This window comes from Anomaloglossus baeobatrachus, chromosome 10 (genome assembly GCF_048569485.1).
Source record: "Anomaloglossus baeobatrachus isolate aAnoBae1 chromosome 10, aAnoBae1.hap1, whole genome shotgun sequence".
Lineage (NCBI taxonomy): Eukaryota > Metazoa > Chordata > Amphibia > Anura > Aromobatidae > Anomaloglossus > Anomaloglossus baeobatrachus.
Window position 1 is genome coordinate 14,311,532 of NC_134362.1, and position 17,199 is coordinate 14,328,730.

Sequence of the window (17,199 nt, forward strand, 5' to 3'; positions counted from 1 at the left end):
CTGTGTGGGGATTAGAGCTGGAGTGACACAGGCTTGGGAAGCATTTCCATAAAACCAAAGCACTTCAGGCTCATTTACATATACATTTAAATGCCTTTTTCCCCAGTAACGGAGGAGCAGATCGGCCATATGAAGGTATTGCTGGATTGGTCTTTGGCTGAGCGGCATACAGATAGTTTGAAGAAATGTAGGTTAAAATTTTGCACCCTGAAAAATTCCCCAAAGACACACACACACACACACACACACGATACAGAAAGTATTCAGACCCCTTTAAGTTTTTCAATCTTTGTTTCATTGCAGCCATTTGGTAAATTCTTATTAATGTGCACTCTGCACCCATCCCCCATCTTGACAGAAAAAAAAAAAAATATCAGAAATGTAGAAATTTTTGCAAATTTATTAAACAAGAAAAACTGAAATATCCCATGGTGATAAGTATTCAGCCCCTTTGCTCAGACACTCATATGTAAAGGTACCGTCACACTAAGCAACATCGCTGCTAATGAACAACTTTTGTGACGTTGCTAGCGATGTTGCGGTGTGTGACATCCAGCAACAACCTGGCCCCTGCTGTGAGGTCGTTGGTTGTTGCTGAATGTCCTGGGCCATTTTTTAGTTGTTGGTGTCCCGCTGTGAAGCACAGATCGCTGTGTGTGACAGCGAGACAGCAACAACTAAATGTGTAGTGAGCAGGAGCCGGCTTCTGCGGACGCTGGTAACCACGGTAAACATCGGGTAACCAAGAAGCCCTGTCCTTGGTTACCCGATATTTACCTTAGTTACCAAGCGCAGCATGCTTCCACGTGTAGTGACACTCTAGCGATCCCTGCCAGGTCAGGTTGCTGGTGGGATCGCTGGAGCGTCGCTTAGTGTGACATCTCACCAGCGACATCCTAGCAACTTACCAGCGATCCCTATCAGGTTGTATCGTTGTTGGGATCGCTGGTAAGTTGTTTAGTGTGACTGGGCCTTTAGTCCCATGCTGTCCATTACCTTGTGATCCTCCTTGAGATGGTTCTGCTCCTTCATTGGAGTCCAGCTGTGTGTAATTAAACTGATAGGACGTGATTTGGAAAGGCGCACACCTGTCTATATAAGACCTCACAGCTTACACCAAATGAGAATCATGAGGTCAAAAGGAACTGCCCAAGGAGCTCAGAGACAGAATTGTGGCAAGGCACAGATCTGGCCAAGGTTACAAAAGAGTTTCTGCAGTACTCAAGGTTCCTAAGAGCACAGTGGCCTCCATAATCCTTAGATGGAAGAAGTTTGGGACCACCAGAACTCTTCCTAGACCTGGCCGTCCAGCCAAACTGAGCAATCGTGGGAGAAGAGGCTCGGTGAGAGGTAAAGAAGAACCCCAAGATCACTGTGGCTGAGCTCCAGAGATGCAGTAGGGAGATGGGAGAAAGCTCCACAAAGTCTCCTATCACTGCAGCCTCCACCAGTCAGGCCTGTATGTCAGAGTGTCCCGATGGAAGCCTCTCCTCAGTGCAAGAAATATGAAAGCTGCATAGGTTGTTTTTTTTTTTTTGCAAACACCCGGAAGGATCCCAGACTGAGAAATAAGATTCTCTGGTCTGATGAGATGCAGATAAAACTTTCTGGTGATAATTCTAAGCAGTATGTGTGGAGAAAACCAGGCACTGCTCATCACCTGCCCAATACAATCCCCACAGTGAAGCATGGTGGTGGCAGCATCATGGTATGGGGCAGGGACAGGACAACTGATTGCAATTGAAGGAAAGATGAATGCGGCCAAGTACAGAGATATCCTGGAAGAAAGCCTCTTCCAGAGGCTCTAGACCTCAGACTTGGCAGAAGGTTCCCCTTCCAACAAGACAATGACCCTAAGCACACAGCTAAAATAACAAAGGAGCAGCTTCAGAACAACTCTGTGACCATTCTTGACCGTCCCAGCCAGAGCCCTGACCTAAACCCAACTGAGCATCTCTGGAGAGACCTGAAAATGGCGTCCACCAACGTTCACCATCCAACCTGACCGAACTGGAGATGATCTGCAAGGAAGAATGGCCGAGGATCCCCAAGAAGACTCATGGCTGTACTAGCTCAAAAGGGAGGAGGAGTCTACTCAATACTGAGCAAAGGGGCTGAATACTTATAACCATGTGATATTTCAGTTTTTCTTGTTTAATAAATTTTCAAAAAGGTCTACATTTCTGTCAAGATGGGGGATGGGGGCAGAGTGTACATTGAGAAAAAATACCAAATGGCTGCAATGAAACAAAGAGTGAAAAATATAAAGGGGTCTGAATACTTTCCGTACCCGCTGTATGTAATAATCTATAATTATACATACAGTATAATTATTTTTTTATATATGGTTACTATGGACAGTAATCGGTCCCAGTTAAACCAATTGCCCCTAGCAACCAATCAGACTTTTGGTTTTATTTTCTACCCTGAATGATACTGATTTCTGATTGGTTGCTATGGGTTTAACCAGGAGTAATTTATGTCCCATAGCAACCAATCGGATTACAGCTTACATTTTGAAATCTGCACTGTAAAAATGAAAGCTGAAATGGGATTGGTTGTTAGGAGCAACACAAATGGCTCTTGATACGACGCTTCCTGATAATACAGTGACAGCAAACAGTACGAATAAAGTTTTATACAAATCGGAGTCAGAAGTACAGATACTATTTGATTTTTATAATTTTAAGAAATCCTACGGAAAAACAGCAGCGACTTCTAGAAGATTCTAGTTCATTGTAAACGTTAATGATTCACCTCCGCCCGTGCGAGCGCCGAATATCCCATGTAACAGCACTGGAACCCGCCCTAAATAACAGAAGGGAAACATGGCGGCTGTCACCTGAACCCAGCGCCGCCCCTGCAGGCCGTGTCCGGTATTACAGCTCTATAAAGTGGGTCTGAGCTGCAGTACCAGACACGGCCTGGAGATAGGGGGGGGCGCTATGTTCATAGAGAAAGCCGCCATGTTATTAATCCCGAATATAATAAATAAAAATAATCAAAATTCAATTATCTCTATAGAAATCGACCACAAATTTGGAACAATAATTAAAAATATTAAACAGTTTCTAGAAAATCTGCCCGACCTCGAAGGTGGCCCCATGATAACACTTCAGTGTCACAAACAGACTGGATGGAAAACCTGAACATTAAAAAAAGGAGTACTCCCATCTCAGCACAGGAGGGGAGCAGATGTAAAATGTCAGCCCCCCCCTAATATCCAGGGGGGGAGAGAATCTGCAAACAGCAGCCCCCCCTCCCTTATAAGATGACTTTACTCGTATTTCGTAAGGGAGGAGAGAATTCATCCGCACCAATCTACCTTTGTCCGTTAAATATGAATCCCCCCCCCCCCCCCCCCAGCTTTTCCAGGATCCTTAAATGGCAAATCTGCTTATATATGCATTAAAGGGGGTTGGTCTCTACCATAAATAGTTAAAATTGCAATTTATGTGTTTTTAGATATTGCCCCTATCCTTGAGAACATAGGATATTTTTTTTATTTTTATTGATAGTTGTCTAGGTTACCAGCCACCTCTGCAGCGTCAGCCGTGATCTATTTTCTAGGCAATGGGAGAAGCACTCACAAGCTCTTTGTAATAAAGCTTGTAAGCGCTGCTGCCCTTATTCTGCTTGGATTCAGCCTCTTTGCTCCTCTGATGCTGCAGAGGTAACGTTACCTCTGCTACCAACACTAGTCTAGCAGTGCAACCGGTCCAAACTGTCAATCATACGGAGCGCACTGGCCCCCTGACAGGCAGACGAGCGGCCCCCTGACAGGCAGATGAGCGGCCCCCTGACAGGCAGATGAGCGGCCCCCTGACAGGCAGACGAGCGGCCCCCTGACAGGCAGACGAGCGGCGTGCTTCTGATCAAGACTCTGGGTCTACCCCTTTAATACAGAAACAGGACAGATTTTCCATTTTGGTGTCTGGGAAGCGGGGTGCCAACCACGGTGGCGGAAGGAATGGTCATACAAGTTGTAACCCCCCCCCCCCCAGGGTCTCCCATGAAGAAACCAGTTTATAAGAAGGGGTCTGCCCCGTCCACATCTCCAGGAGCGCACATTACACCCCCGAAGAACTTTTCTCCTCGTTAGTGTTCGTCTGCTCCTCCGGAACTTGTGAGTTCTTCATTTCCAGACCCTTCACCCACGTGTAGCAGAAGGAGCCGCTCAGCACCATGATGTTGCTCGTCCACCACAGGAAGCTCTTAGTCTGGTGGTAGTAGGACACGGCCAGGACGGTCTGCGCACACGCCTTGGCAGTGCCGGAGATGTTGTGGGTGAGCGGGCTGGTGAATTTAATCTGAAGACCAGTCACGTAACCTATAGCAAAACCAAAAATGCCCCCCAGGGTCATCATGCCCCAGAAATAGGAGGTGTAGAGTTTGTCGAAGGCACTGAGGGTGCTGAGCTCCCCGGAGAGCAGCAGCAGGGGCAGGAACAGCGCGCAGGCGTTCACGTTGTTGTAGAAGGTCAGGCGCCAGATGCTGCCGTCCACGGCCGGGAGGACTTTTTTGGTGTAAATGGCGTTCAGCGACACGCACAGACTGGCCAGGACGCCGAAGAATATGCCGGTCCAGGATAAGGTGCCCTCCGCACCCTCTTGGTCGATGCCCAACCAAAAGCCTCCTGCGGGGAGAGAAAAAGATCCGAAATTAAAGATAAATTCAAACATAACATGGCTGTGTTCTATTAAAGGGGCTCTCCGGCACCGTCCACATCAGGAGGTCGTAACGTCAAGGGACCCAACATCAGACGATCTCCCAATGCGGAATAGAGCGGCGCTGGAGAAACCCCTTTAAAATTTGTGTGATCTCCCCAGAATAGGAGATAATGTGATAGTTAGGGGGAAGGGGCGACCAATGAGATCTGAGAAGGGTCCTGTGCCCCCATTAGAATGGATTGCAGCGAGTGTGTGACCTCGGCTCCATTCACTGCTATGGGGTGCAGGTCACACATGCACATTACCCATAGAAGTAAATGGAGCAGAGATCGCACATGCACTGCCACCCCTACATATGTGAATAGAGATGTGGTCACGTGCACTGCCGCCCCTACATATGTGAATAGAGATGTGGTCACGTGCACTGCCGCCCCTACATATGCGAATATAGATGTGGTCACGTGCACTGCCGCCCCTACATATGCGAATAGAGATGTGGTCACGTGCACTGCCGCCCCTACATATGCGAATAGAGATGTGGTCACGTGCACTGCCGCCCCTACATATGTGAATAGAGATGTGGTCACGTGCACTGCCGCCCCTACATATGTGAATATAGATGTGGTCACGTGCACTGCCGCCCCTACATATGTGAATATAGATGTGGTCACGTGCACTGCCGCCCCTACATATGTGAATAGAGATGTGGTCACGTGCACTGCCGCCCCTACATATGTGAATAGAGATGTGGTCACGTGCACTGCCGCCCCTAGATATGTGAATATAGATGTGGTCACGTGCACTGCCGCCCCTACATATGTGAATATAGATGTGGTCACGTGCACTGCCGCCCCTACATATGTGAATAGAGATGTGGTCACGTGCACTGCCGCCCCTACATATGTGAATATAGATGTGGTCACGTGCACTGCCGCCCCTACATATGTGAATAGAGATGTGGTCACGTGCACTGCCGCCCCTACATATGTGAATATAGATGTGGTCACGTGCACTGCCGCCCCTACATATGTGAATAGAGATGTGGTCACGTGCACTGCCGCCCCTACATATGTGAATAGAGATGTGGTCACGTGCACTGCCGCCCCTACATATGTGAATAGAGATGTGGTCACGTGCACTGCCGCCCCTACATATGTGAATATAGATGTGGTCACGTGCACTGCCGCCCCTACATATGTGAATAGAGATGTGGTCACGTGCACTGCCGCCCCTACATATGTGAATATAGATGTGGTCACGTGCACTGCCGCCCCTACATATGTGAATAGAGATGTGGTCACGTGCACTGCCGCCCCTACATATGTGAATGTAGATGTGGTCACGTGCACTGCCGCCCCTACATATGTGAATAGAGATGTGGTCACATGCACTACCGCCCCCTACATATGTGAATATAGATGTGGTCACGTGCACTGCCGCCCCTACATATGTGAATAGAGATGTGGTCACGTGCACTGCCGCCCCTACATATGTGAATAGAGATGTGGTCACGTGCACTGCCGCCCCTACATATGTGAATATAGATGTGGTCACGTGCACTGCCGACCCTACATATGTGAATGTAGATGTGGTCACGTGCACTGCCGCCCCTACATATGTGAATATAGATGTGGTCACGTGCACTGCCGCCCCTACATATGTGAATATAGATGTGGTCACGTGCACTGCCGCCCCTACATATGTGAATATAGATGTGGTCACGTGCACTGCCGCCCTTACATATGTGAATATAGATGTGGTCACGTGCACTGCCGCCCCTACATATGTGAATATAGATGTGGTCACGTGCACTGCCGCCCCTACATATGTGAATATAGATGTGGTCACGTGCACTGCCGCCCCTACATATGTGAATAGAGATGTGGTCACGTGCACTGCCGCCCCTACATATGTGAATAGAGATGTGGTCACGTGCACTGCCGCCCCTACATATGTGAATATAGATGTGGTCACGTGCACTGCCGCCCCTACATATGTGAATATAGATGTGGTCACGTGCACTGCCGCCCCTACATATGTGAATATAGATGTGGTCACGTGCACTGCCGCCCCTATGTATGTGAATATAGATGTGGTCACGTGCACTGCCGCCCCTACATATGTGAATATAGATGTGGTCACGTGCACTGCCGCCCCTACATATGTGAATATAGATGTGGTCACGTGCACTGCCGCCCCTACATATGTGAATAGAGATGTGGTCACGTGCACTGCCGCCCCTACATATGTGAATATAGATGTGGTCACGTGCACTGCCGCCCCTACATATGTGAATAGAGATGTGGTCACGTGCACTGCCGCCCCTACATATGTGAATATAGATGTGGTCACGTGCACTGCCGCCCCTACATATGTGAATAGAGATGTGGTCACGTGCACTGCCGCCCCTACATATGTGAATATAGATGTGGTCACGTGCACTGCCGCCCCTACATATGTGAATAGAGATGTGGTCACGTGCACTGCCGCCCCTACATATGTGAATAGAGATGTGGTCACGTGCACTGCCGCCCCTACATATGTGAATAGAGATGTGGTCACGTGCACTGCCGCCCCTACATATGTGAATATAGATGTGGTCACATGCACTGCCGCCCCTACATATGTGAATAGAGATGTGGTCACGTGCACTGCCGCCCCTACATATGTGAATATAGATGTGGTCACGTGCACTGCCGCCCCTACATATGTGAATATAGATGTGGTCACGTGCACTGCCGACCCTACATATGTGAATAGAGATGTGGTCACGTGCACTGCCGCCCCTACATATGTGAATATAGATATGGTCACGTGCACTGCCGCCCCTACATATGTGAATAGAGATGTGGTCACGTGCACTGCCGCCCCTACATATGTGAATAGAGATGTGGTCACGTGCACTGCCGCCCCTACATATGTGAATAGAGATGTGGTCACGTGCACTGCCGCCCCTACATATGTGAATGTAGATGTGGTCACGTGCACTGCCGCCCCTACATATGTGAATAGAGATGTGGTCACATGCACTACCGCCCCTACATATGTGAATATAGATGTGGTCACGTGCACTGCCGCCCCTACATATGTGAATAGAGATGTGGTCACGTGCACTGCCGCCCCTACATATGTGAATAGAGATGTGGTCACGTGCACTGCCGCCCCTACATATGTGAATGTAGATGTGGTCACGTGCACTGCCGCCCCTACATATGTGAATATAGATGTGGTCACGTGCACTGCCGCCCCTACATATGTGAATATAGATGTGGTCACGTGCACTGCCGCCCCTACATATGTGAATATAGATGTGGTCACGTGCACTGCCGCCCTTACATATGTGAATATAGATGTGGTCACGTGCACTGCCGCCCCTACATATGTGAATATAGATGTGGTCACGTGCACTGCCGCCCCTACATATGTGAATATAGATGTGGTCACGTGCACTGCCGCCCCTACATATGTGAATAGAGATGTGGTCACGTGCACTGCCGCCCCTACATATGTGAATAGAGATGTGGTCACGTGCACTGCCGCCCCTACATATGTGAATATAGATGTGGTCACACATGGGGGCACAAGACCCCCATGATCAGTCTATGGTGGTCCCAATCTGTCCTTTCCAGGTAGAAAATTCACCAATATCCTATCCTGGGAAAGCTGGGTGGCATCAAATCACAGCTCTGACTGGTGAGATCCCCGGCATTACTAATATACTAAACAAGCAGCACAGAGGAATCAGGATTCTAGAAGAGCCGGGTGAGCGACCGGCGGACGCCATAACCCAGGAGCCGGATAAATGGCCTGGAATTCCCTATCACAGGCGTGGACTGGATTATGTAAATAGATTCCTGCAGCCGTATATGATTATTATTACTGAATTCATATCCGAGCCTCTGCTTGCTGTCAGCAACTGGAAATATTCGATTGAATCACATTCACAGGAAGGGGGGGGGGTCGGCTTTTAGGGCGATTTGTAACAAACGCAGTTGAAGTTTTGGGGTGAAATCAGGATCAAAAATTAAAAAGGTTTGTTAGTTTTTTGTGGACAGAACAATGGGACTTGGTGTCATCTGGAGGGGATTACTGAATGTTGGATCCTTTTGTTGTCGTGGAAGGTAAGCAGCTGCCAGAAATGTCTAGGATCCGCTTATGAGTGAGGACACTTGTGGGGGCTGCTGGGAGGTGCAGCTGTCAGCTGATAGCCCCCTGAAGTGTACGGGCACCTGAACGCTGCCGCCACTGACTACAGCAAACTACTGGCCAGAATGTCAGTTGCAGCATATTAATACTTCAGAGATCGCTCCGGTTGCATCTAGTGTCTGCGCAATCATCTGCAAGACTATTCTCCGGCTGATCATTTGCTGCAATGTATCAGCACAGGAGATTATTTATATACAATTGTCTACACTGGATACAATTGTAGCAAACCTTCAGCAGTGAGATAATGGAACAGTCCTTGTATAGTCAGAAGAAAAAAAAAAGTTGCAAGGACCCCAAATCCGCATCCCCCCCCCCCTTCTCTGCAACCGGGTATAGACAAGAATTTTTTCAGTTTCTCACAGCTGAGGGTTTGCTACAATTGTATCCAGTGTAGACAGTGAGGATTACACAATATGAATATTTCTATTTGCTACAATGTATCAGCGTAGACACACTTGTAGCAAATTCTCACAAATATTTCCAGTCGCCGCCAACAAGCAGAAAAAAAAGGGTGAAGAACCTGAGCAACATTTTTTTTAGAAAGTTTTCTAGCTTGTAGTGTGAGTGCGTGGTAGATGGGGTGCGTGGTGTGCATGGGTGGGAGCATGGTGTGGCAGGTGGGGTGTATGTAGGGGTCCATGGCAGGTGGGTGCATGATGTGCATGGGTGGGTGCGTGGCAGGAGGGTATGTGGCAGGTGGGGTTCATGGGTGTGGTGTGGGTGCATGGCAGATGGGTGGGTGTGGGTGCGTGGCGGATGGGTGGGTGCGTGGCGGATGGGTGGGTATGGGTGCGTGGCAGAAGGGTGGGTGCGTGGCGGGTGGTGTGCATGGTGTGAGTGCATGGTGTGGCAGGTGGGGTGCATGTGTGGGTGCGTGGCGGATGGGTGAGAGCGTGGCAGATGGGGTATGTGGTGTTGGTGCACGGCAGTTGGGTGGGTGTGTGGGGTGCGTGGCGGATGGGTGGGTGCGTGGCAGGAGGGTATGTGGCAGGTGGGTGTGGTGTGGGTGCATGGCAGGTGGGTGGGTTCGTGGGGTTGGTGCATGGCAGATGGGTGGGTGCATGGCGGGTGGGGGGGGTGTGGGTGCGTGACGGATGGGTGGGTGCATGGCGGGTGGTGTGCATGGTGTGGCAGGTGGGGTGCATGTGTGGGTGCGTGGCGGATGGGTGAGGGGTGTGGGTGTGTGGCGGATGGGTGGGTGCGTGGCGGGTGGTGTGCATGGTGTGAGTGCGTGGTGTGGCAGGTGGGGTGTATGTGTGGGTGCGTGGCGGATGGGTGGGGGGTGTGGGTGTGTGGCGGATGGGTGGGTGCGTGGCGGGTGGTGTGCATGGTGTGAGTGCGTGGTGTGGCAGGTGGGGTGTATGTGTGGGTGCGTGGCGGATGGGTGGGGGGTGTGGGTGTGTGGCGGATGGGTGGGTGCGTGGCGGGTGGTGCGAGTGCGTGGTGTGGCGGGTGGGGTGCATCTCTTACCTAGGATGACCCCGCAGGACATCAGGGCGTACAGCGAGGTGGTCTGCTTCAGGAGGACGTAGGACAGGAGCACGTTGAAGACGGTGCTGAGACAGCGCCCCACCGTGTAGAAGGCCACGCCGAGGTACTTCAGGCACAGGTTGTTGAAGGTGATCATCCCGATGAAGACCAGGGACAGCGGCAGGACGCTCCGCAGAACCTTCAGGTCGAAGCGGACGGAGGGGAACTCGACAGCGCCCCCCGGGAGCAGCAGGGCCAGCAGGCTCAGCACCCTACACAGCAGCACGGTCACCAGGCACTGGAAGAAGGTGACGAAGAGCGGGGCGTCCAGCCTCAGGGTGGGGGAGTCCAGCAGGTACTTGTTCAGGAACACCATGGTGATGGAGATGAACCAGTAGAGCAGGACCACCAGGGCGATCTTCCCTGCCCGCACCAGGAAGGCCTCTCCTGCCCCCTTCTCCCCAGACAGCGCCATCCTCAGGATGCCAGAGCGCTTCAGAGCCCTGTGCATGGCGAACAGAGGGAAGGTGAGGGCGACAGGACATGAAGCAGCAGCTCAGTCTGCACAGCTATATACAGCGCACTCACCACTGCCGCCACAAGAGGGCGCCCGCACGCCCCACCCACTCTGCGCTGCCCGGCCGCGCTCTACACTGACATTTCCGGGGTGGACGCATCATGATGACGTCACGCTAGGTGTAACTGTCGCCGGCATGGAACGGGGCGGCCATTGGATTGGAAGGATACCTGGTGTTACTGTAAATCTCTTCCTGGTAAGTGATGTGAATGCCTGAAGGTGATAATGTGCAGATGCACTGACTACAAGAGTGACTGCCAGGCCGAGACTACCGGCGGCAGAGGGCCCTGTAACAGTGCCAGTCACACAGAGAGAGCCCCTTATACAGTGCCTTCAATGTACTACCCATACAATGCCAGCCAGAGATTTCCCCACTAACAGTGCCACACAGAGTGCCCCTTATACAGTGCCTTCAATGTACTACCCATACAATGCCAGCCAGAGATTGCCCCACTAACAGTGCCACACAGAGAGTGCCCCTTATACAGTGCCTTCAATGTACTACCCATACAATGCCAGCCAGAGATTGCCCCACTAACAGTGCCACACAGAGAGTGCCCCTTATACAGTGCCTTCAATGTACTACCCATACAATGCCAGCCAGAGATTGCCCCACTAACAGTGCCAGACAGAGAGAGCCCCTTATACAGTGCCTTCAATGTACTACCCATACAATGCCAGCCAGAGATTGCCCCACTAACAGTGCCACACAGAGAGTGCCCCTTATACAGTGCCTTCAATGTACTACCCATACAATGCCAGCCAGAGATTGCCCCACTAACAGTGCCACACAGAGAGTGCCCCTTATACAGTGCCTTCAATGTACTACCCATACAATGGCAGCTAGAGATTGCCCCACTAACAGTGCCACACAGAGAGAGCCCCTTATACAGTGCCTTCAATGTACTACCCATACAATGGCAGCCAGAGATTGCCCCACTAACAGTGCCAGACAGAGAGAGCCCCTTATACAGTGCCTTCAATGTACTACCCATACAATGCCAGCCAGAGATTGCCCCACTAACAGTGCCAGACAGAGTGCCCCATACCTGCCGCTACTGTACCAACTATAGGGTGCCCTATTGATAGTGCCACATAGAGGGTGACCCATTAACAGTGTCACATAGCGGATGACCCATTAACAGTGTCACATAGCGGATGACCCATTAACAGTGCCACTCAGAGGGTGCTCCATTAACAGTGCCACATAGAGGGTGCCCCATTAACAGTGCCACTCAGAGGGTGCCCCATTAACAGTGCCACATAGAGGGTGCCCCATTAAGTGTCATATGGAGGGTGCCCCATTAACAATGACAGAGGGTGCCCCATTAACAGTGCCACATAGAGGGTGCCCCATTAACAGTGCCACAGGAAGGTGCCCCATTAAGTGTCATATGGAGGGTGCTCCATTAACAATGACCGATAGAGGGTGCCCCATTAACAGTGCCAGATAGAGGGTGCCCCTTTAACAGTGCCACATAGAGGGTGCCCTATTACCAGTGCCATATAGAGGGTGCCTCATTAACTTTGCCACATAGAGGGTGCCCCATTAACAGTGCCACAAAGAGGATACTCCATTAACAGTGCCACATAGCGGGTGACCCATTAACAGTGCCACCAAGAGGATGCTCCATTAACAGTGCCACATAGAGGGTGCCCCATTAACAGTGCCACCAAGAGGATGCTCCATTAACAGTGCCACATAGAGGGTGCCCCATTAACAGTGCCATATAGAGGGTGCCCCATTAACAGTGCCATATAGAGGGTGCCCCATTAACAGTGCCATATAGAGGGTGCCCCATTAACAGTGCCATATAGAGGGTGCCCCATTAACAGAGCCACATAGAGGGTGCCCCATTAAGTGTCATATGGAGGGTGCCCCATTAACCGTGAGAGATAAAGGGTGCCCCATTCACAGTGCCACATAGAGGGTGCCCCATTAACAGTGAAAAATAGAGGGTGCCCCATTAGCAATGCCAGATATAGGATGCCCCATTGTCATATGGAGGGTGCCCCTTTAACAGTGCCAGCCACAGACAGCCCGGCCCTCTCTACCTCGGCTTCTGTCCCTGATGGTGATGGGGTCTGCTCTCCGCTGTGGTGGGCCGGGTTGTGCGACTAATAATAAATCACTGTGACGGTCTAATCTTTGTGCTGTCCCCCCAGGTGTGCTGCCAGCTACCACTGAGGACCCTGCAGTCTGTTCATTAATCCCTATATCGCCCCCATTTTCACCCCCTACCCCCATCATCCAGTGCCCCTTTATACCTGTAATGTGACGATCAGGTGTGGTGCCCACCAGAGGTGACTGTCAGCTCCGCTCACCTGCAGCGTCACACCAGGAACAGGGGCGGCTCGTGCAGTCACGCCCAACACATGAAATGCTGCCAGGTTCCCTGTCACAAAGGAGAGCAGCAGCAGCAGCCTGGTGAGCAGGTTCATCGGGTCCCACAGAAATAGCTGCAGCCGACACCCAGCACCCCACTGTGCAAATGCCGGATGCCTGTCTATCATGGCTGCGATGCTCTGCAGGTCCTGACTCCTGTCTATCATAGCTGCGATGTTCTGTGTGTCCTGACTCCTGTCTATCATAGCTGCGATGCTCTGCGTGTCCTGACTCCTTTCTATCATAGCTGCGATGATCTGCAGGTCCTGACTCCTTTCTATCATAGCTGCGATGCTCTGCACGTCCTGACTCCTTTATATCATAGCTGCGATGCTCTGCAGGTCCTGACTCCTGTCTATCATAGCTGTGATGTTCTGCGTGTCCTGACTCCTTTCTATCATAGCTGCGATGATCTGCATGTCCTGACTCCTTTCTATCATAGCTGCGATGCTCTGCGTGTCCTGACTCCTTTCTATCATAGCTGCGATGATCTGCATGTCCTGACTCCTTTCTATCATAGCTGCGATGCTCTGCGTGTCCTGACTCCTTTCTATCATGGCTGCGATGCTCTGCGTGTCCTGACTCCTTTCTATCATGGCTGCGATGCTCTGCAGGTCCTGACTCCTGTCTATCATAGCTGTGATGCTCTGCGTGTCCTGACTCCTTTCTATCATAGCTGCGATGCTCTGCGTGTCCTGACTCCTTTCTATCATAGCTGCGATGCTCTGCGTGTCCTGACTCCTTTCTATCATAGCTGTGATGCTCTGCGTGTCCTGACTCCTTTCTATCATGGCTGCGATGCTCTGCAGGTCCTGACTCCTGTCTATCATAGCTGTGATGCTCTGCGTGTCCTGACTCCTTTCTATCATAGCTGCGATGCTCTGCGGGCCCTGACTCCTTTCTATCATAGCTGCGATGCTCTGCGGGCCCTGACTCCTTTCTATCACAGCTGCGATGCTCTGCGTGTCCTGACTACTTTCTATCATAGCTGTGATGCTCTGCAGGTCCTGACTCCTTATGTCCTGACTCCTTTCTATCATGGCTGCGATACTCTGCGTGTCCTGACTCCTTTCTATCATAGCTGCGATGCTCTGCGTGTCCTGACTCCTTTCTATCATAGCTGCGATGCTCTGCGTCTCCTGACTCCTTTCTATCATAGCTGCGATGCTCTGCGGGTCCTGACTCCTTTCTATCATAGCTGCGATGCTCTGCGTCTCCAGTAGCTTGTGGGCCTGTATCCCCGGTGTGTGGGGTTCTCTAATGCTCCCGCCCGTAGTTTGCCGTTGTGCCGGTGTCGCCCCCTCCTCAGCAGATCCGTGCGTCGCTTTCTACATCCTGATTCTTTTATGATTCTGACGAGCTCGGGGTGCAGCAACTCAGCCCCGAAGTGGAGACCCTGTAATGTTACAGAGCCGTACATCACCAAGCACAATGCCGAGCCGTACATCACCAAGCACAATGCCGACCCGTACATCACCAAGCACAATGCCGAGCCGTACATCACCAAGCACAATGCCGAGCCGTACATCACCAAGCACAATGCCGAGCCGTACATCACCAAGCACAATGCCGAGCCGTACATCACCAAGCACAATGCCGAGCCGTACATCACCAAGCACAATGCCGAGCCGTACATCACCAAGCACAATGCCGAGCCGTACATCACCAAGCACAATGCCGAGCCGTACATCACCAAGCACAATGCCGAGCCGTACATCACCAAGCACAATGCCGAGCCGCACATCACCAAGCACAATGCCGAGCCGCACATCACCAAGCACAATGCCGAGCCGCACATCACCAAGCACAATGCCGAGCCGCACATCACCAAGCACAATGCCGAGCCGCACATCACCAAGCACAATGCCGAGCCGCACATCACCAAGCACAATGCCGAGCCGCACATCACCAAGCACAATGCCGAGCCGTACATCACCAAGCACAATGCCGAGCCGTACATCACCAAGCACAATGCCGAGCCGTACATCACCAAGCACAATGCCGAGCCGTACATCACCAAGCACAATGCCGAGCCGTACATCACCAAGCACAATGCCGAGCCGTACATCACCAAGCACAATGCCGAGCCGTACATCACCAAGCACAATGCCGAGCCACACATCACCAAGCACAATGCCGAGCCGTACATCACCAAGCACAATGCCGAGCCGTACATCACCAAGCACAATGCCGAGCCGTACATCACCAAGCACAATGCTGAGCCGTACATCACCAAGCACAATGCTGAGCCATACATCACCAAGCACAATGCTGAGCCGTACATCACCAAGCACAATGCCGAGCCGTGCATCACCAAGCACAATGCCGAGCCGCACATCACCAAGCACAATGCCGAGCCGTACATCACCAAGCACAATGCCGAGCCATACATCACCAAGCACAATGCCGAGCCGTACATCACCAAGCACAATGCCGAGCCGTACATCACCAAGCACAATGCCGAGCCATACATCACCAAGCACAATGCTGAGCCGTACATCACCAAGCACAATGCCGAGCCGTACATCACCAAGCACAATGCCGAGCGTTGGATGGAGCGGTGTAAAGCAGCCTTCACTGGACTCTGGATGAGCCGTGCTCTAAGCAATGACGGATCACACTTCTCTATCTGCGTGTGATGGAGGAGTCTGGGTTTGGTGATGGAGGACGTTACCCCCCGGCTGCATTGTGCCCCCCATGCATTGTGTATAGATGGTGGAGGAGGAGGATGCTCCGGGCTGTTATCAGGGCGGCTGCAGCACCTTAGTTCCGTAGGCTATGTGCCCACGGGACGCTCGTACCTGCGGATATATTCGCAGGTACGGCCGCATGTTTCCCGCAGCTGCCCGCCGGCATCCGCAGCTATTTTTAGTTGCGAGTTTCCAGCGGAATAGCTGCGGTAAACACGCGGACTTTCACGCGATTTACCTGCGGACGTCCCGGCCTCTATCTCCATAGCGGAGGGCCGGGATCTCCGCAAGTAAATCCGCATGAATAATTGACATGCAGTTAGGTGCGGCTGAGGGATCTCCGCAGGAGATTCCGCAGCCGCACTTTCCGCAGCGTGGACACAGACACTCCCCATGTCCCATAGGATAACATGGGGAGTGCCTGTACTTGCTAGAACCTGCGGATTTATCTGGAAAATCCAGAAAAATCCGCAGATTTTCCGCGGCAAACTCCGCAGCAAAATGCTCCCGTGGGCACATGGCCTTAGGCTATGTGCCCACGCTGCGGAAAATGCGCGGATATTCCAGAAATCTGCAGCACAGCTACTCCCCAGCCATTTCTATGGTATTTGGGAAATGCTGTGCCCACGCTGCGGATTTTTCTGCAGCGGAAATCGTGCGGATTTTCGTGCGGAACAATCTGCAGCATGTCAATTATTGTTGCGGATTTTCGTGCTGATTTTGTCTATTCAATTGAATTTAAAAAAAATCGCAAAATCTGCTTCAAAATTCGCATCAAATCCGCGTCAAATCCGCACAAAATCCGCACCTATGAAAAGGTGCAGATTCCGGGGGAAAGCTGCGGATTTTGATGCAGAAAAATCTGCAGATACAGAGTCCCGCGGGTGCATAGCCTTAATCTTCAGCACGAGACATTGTGGACAATTGCACTTCCGTTTTTGTGGGATCAGTTTGGGGAAGACCCTTTTGTGTCCCCCATGACTGTACCCAGTGCACAAGCTCCATACAGAAACGGAGGGGGGAGAACATGACGCTGCACAGAGCCCGGACCCCAGCCCCATCCAACACCTATACTGGATATTATGAGCCCACCCCCCAATATCAGGGTCTGACCTCACAAATGTTCTGGGAGAAGGGGCAAAAATTCCCACAGACGCCTCCAAAATCTTGTAGAAATCCCAGAAGAGCAGGAGCCGTTCC

At 51.5% G+C, this 17,199-nt stretch overlaps 1 protein-coding gene across 2 annotated transcripts; it reads right to left on the reverse strand.

Annotated features, from left to right (window-relative positions):
- Positions 1-336: 336 nt before the first annotated feature.
- Positions 337-13,273, reverse strand: SLC35C1 (solute carrier family 35 member C1). 2 transcript variants are annotated; one of them, XM_075326641.1, is made up of 3 exons: positions 10,935-13,154; positions 10,347-10,849; positions 337-4,636 (listed from the first exon to the last, which is right to left on the reverse strand). In XM_075326641.1, the coding sequence occupies exons 1-3, from the start codon at positions 11,024-11,026 to the stop codon at positions 4,071-4,073; spliced, it is 1,161 nt and encodes a 386-aa protein (XP_075182756.1). In that variant the 5' UTR covers positions 11,027-13,154; the 3' UTR covers positions 337-4,070. The 2 variants fall into 2 exon arrangements, with proteins under 2 accessions (XP_075182756.1, XP_075182757.1); XM_075326642.1 differs by lacking the exon at positions 10,935-13,154 and adding an exon at positions 13,192-13,273 and having other exon boundaries at positions 2,161-4,636.
- Between the last annotated feature and the right edge of the window lie 3,926 nt (positions 13,274-17,199).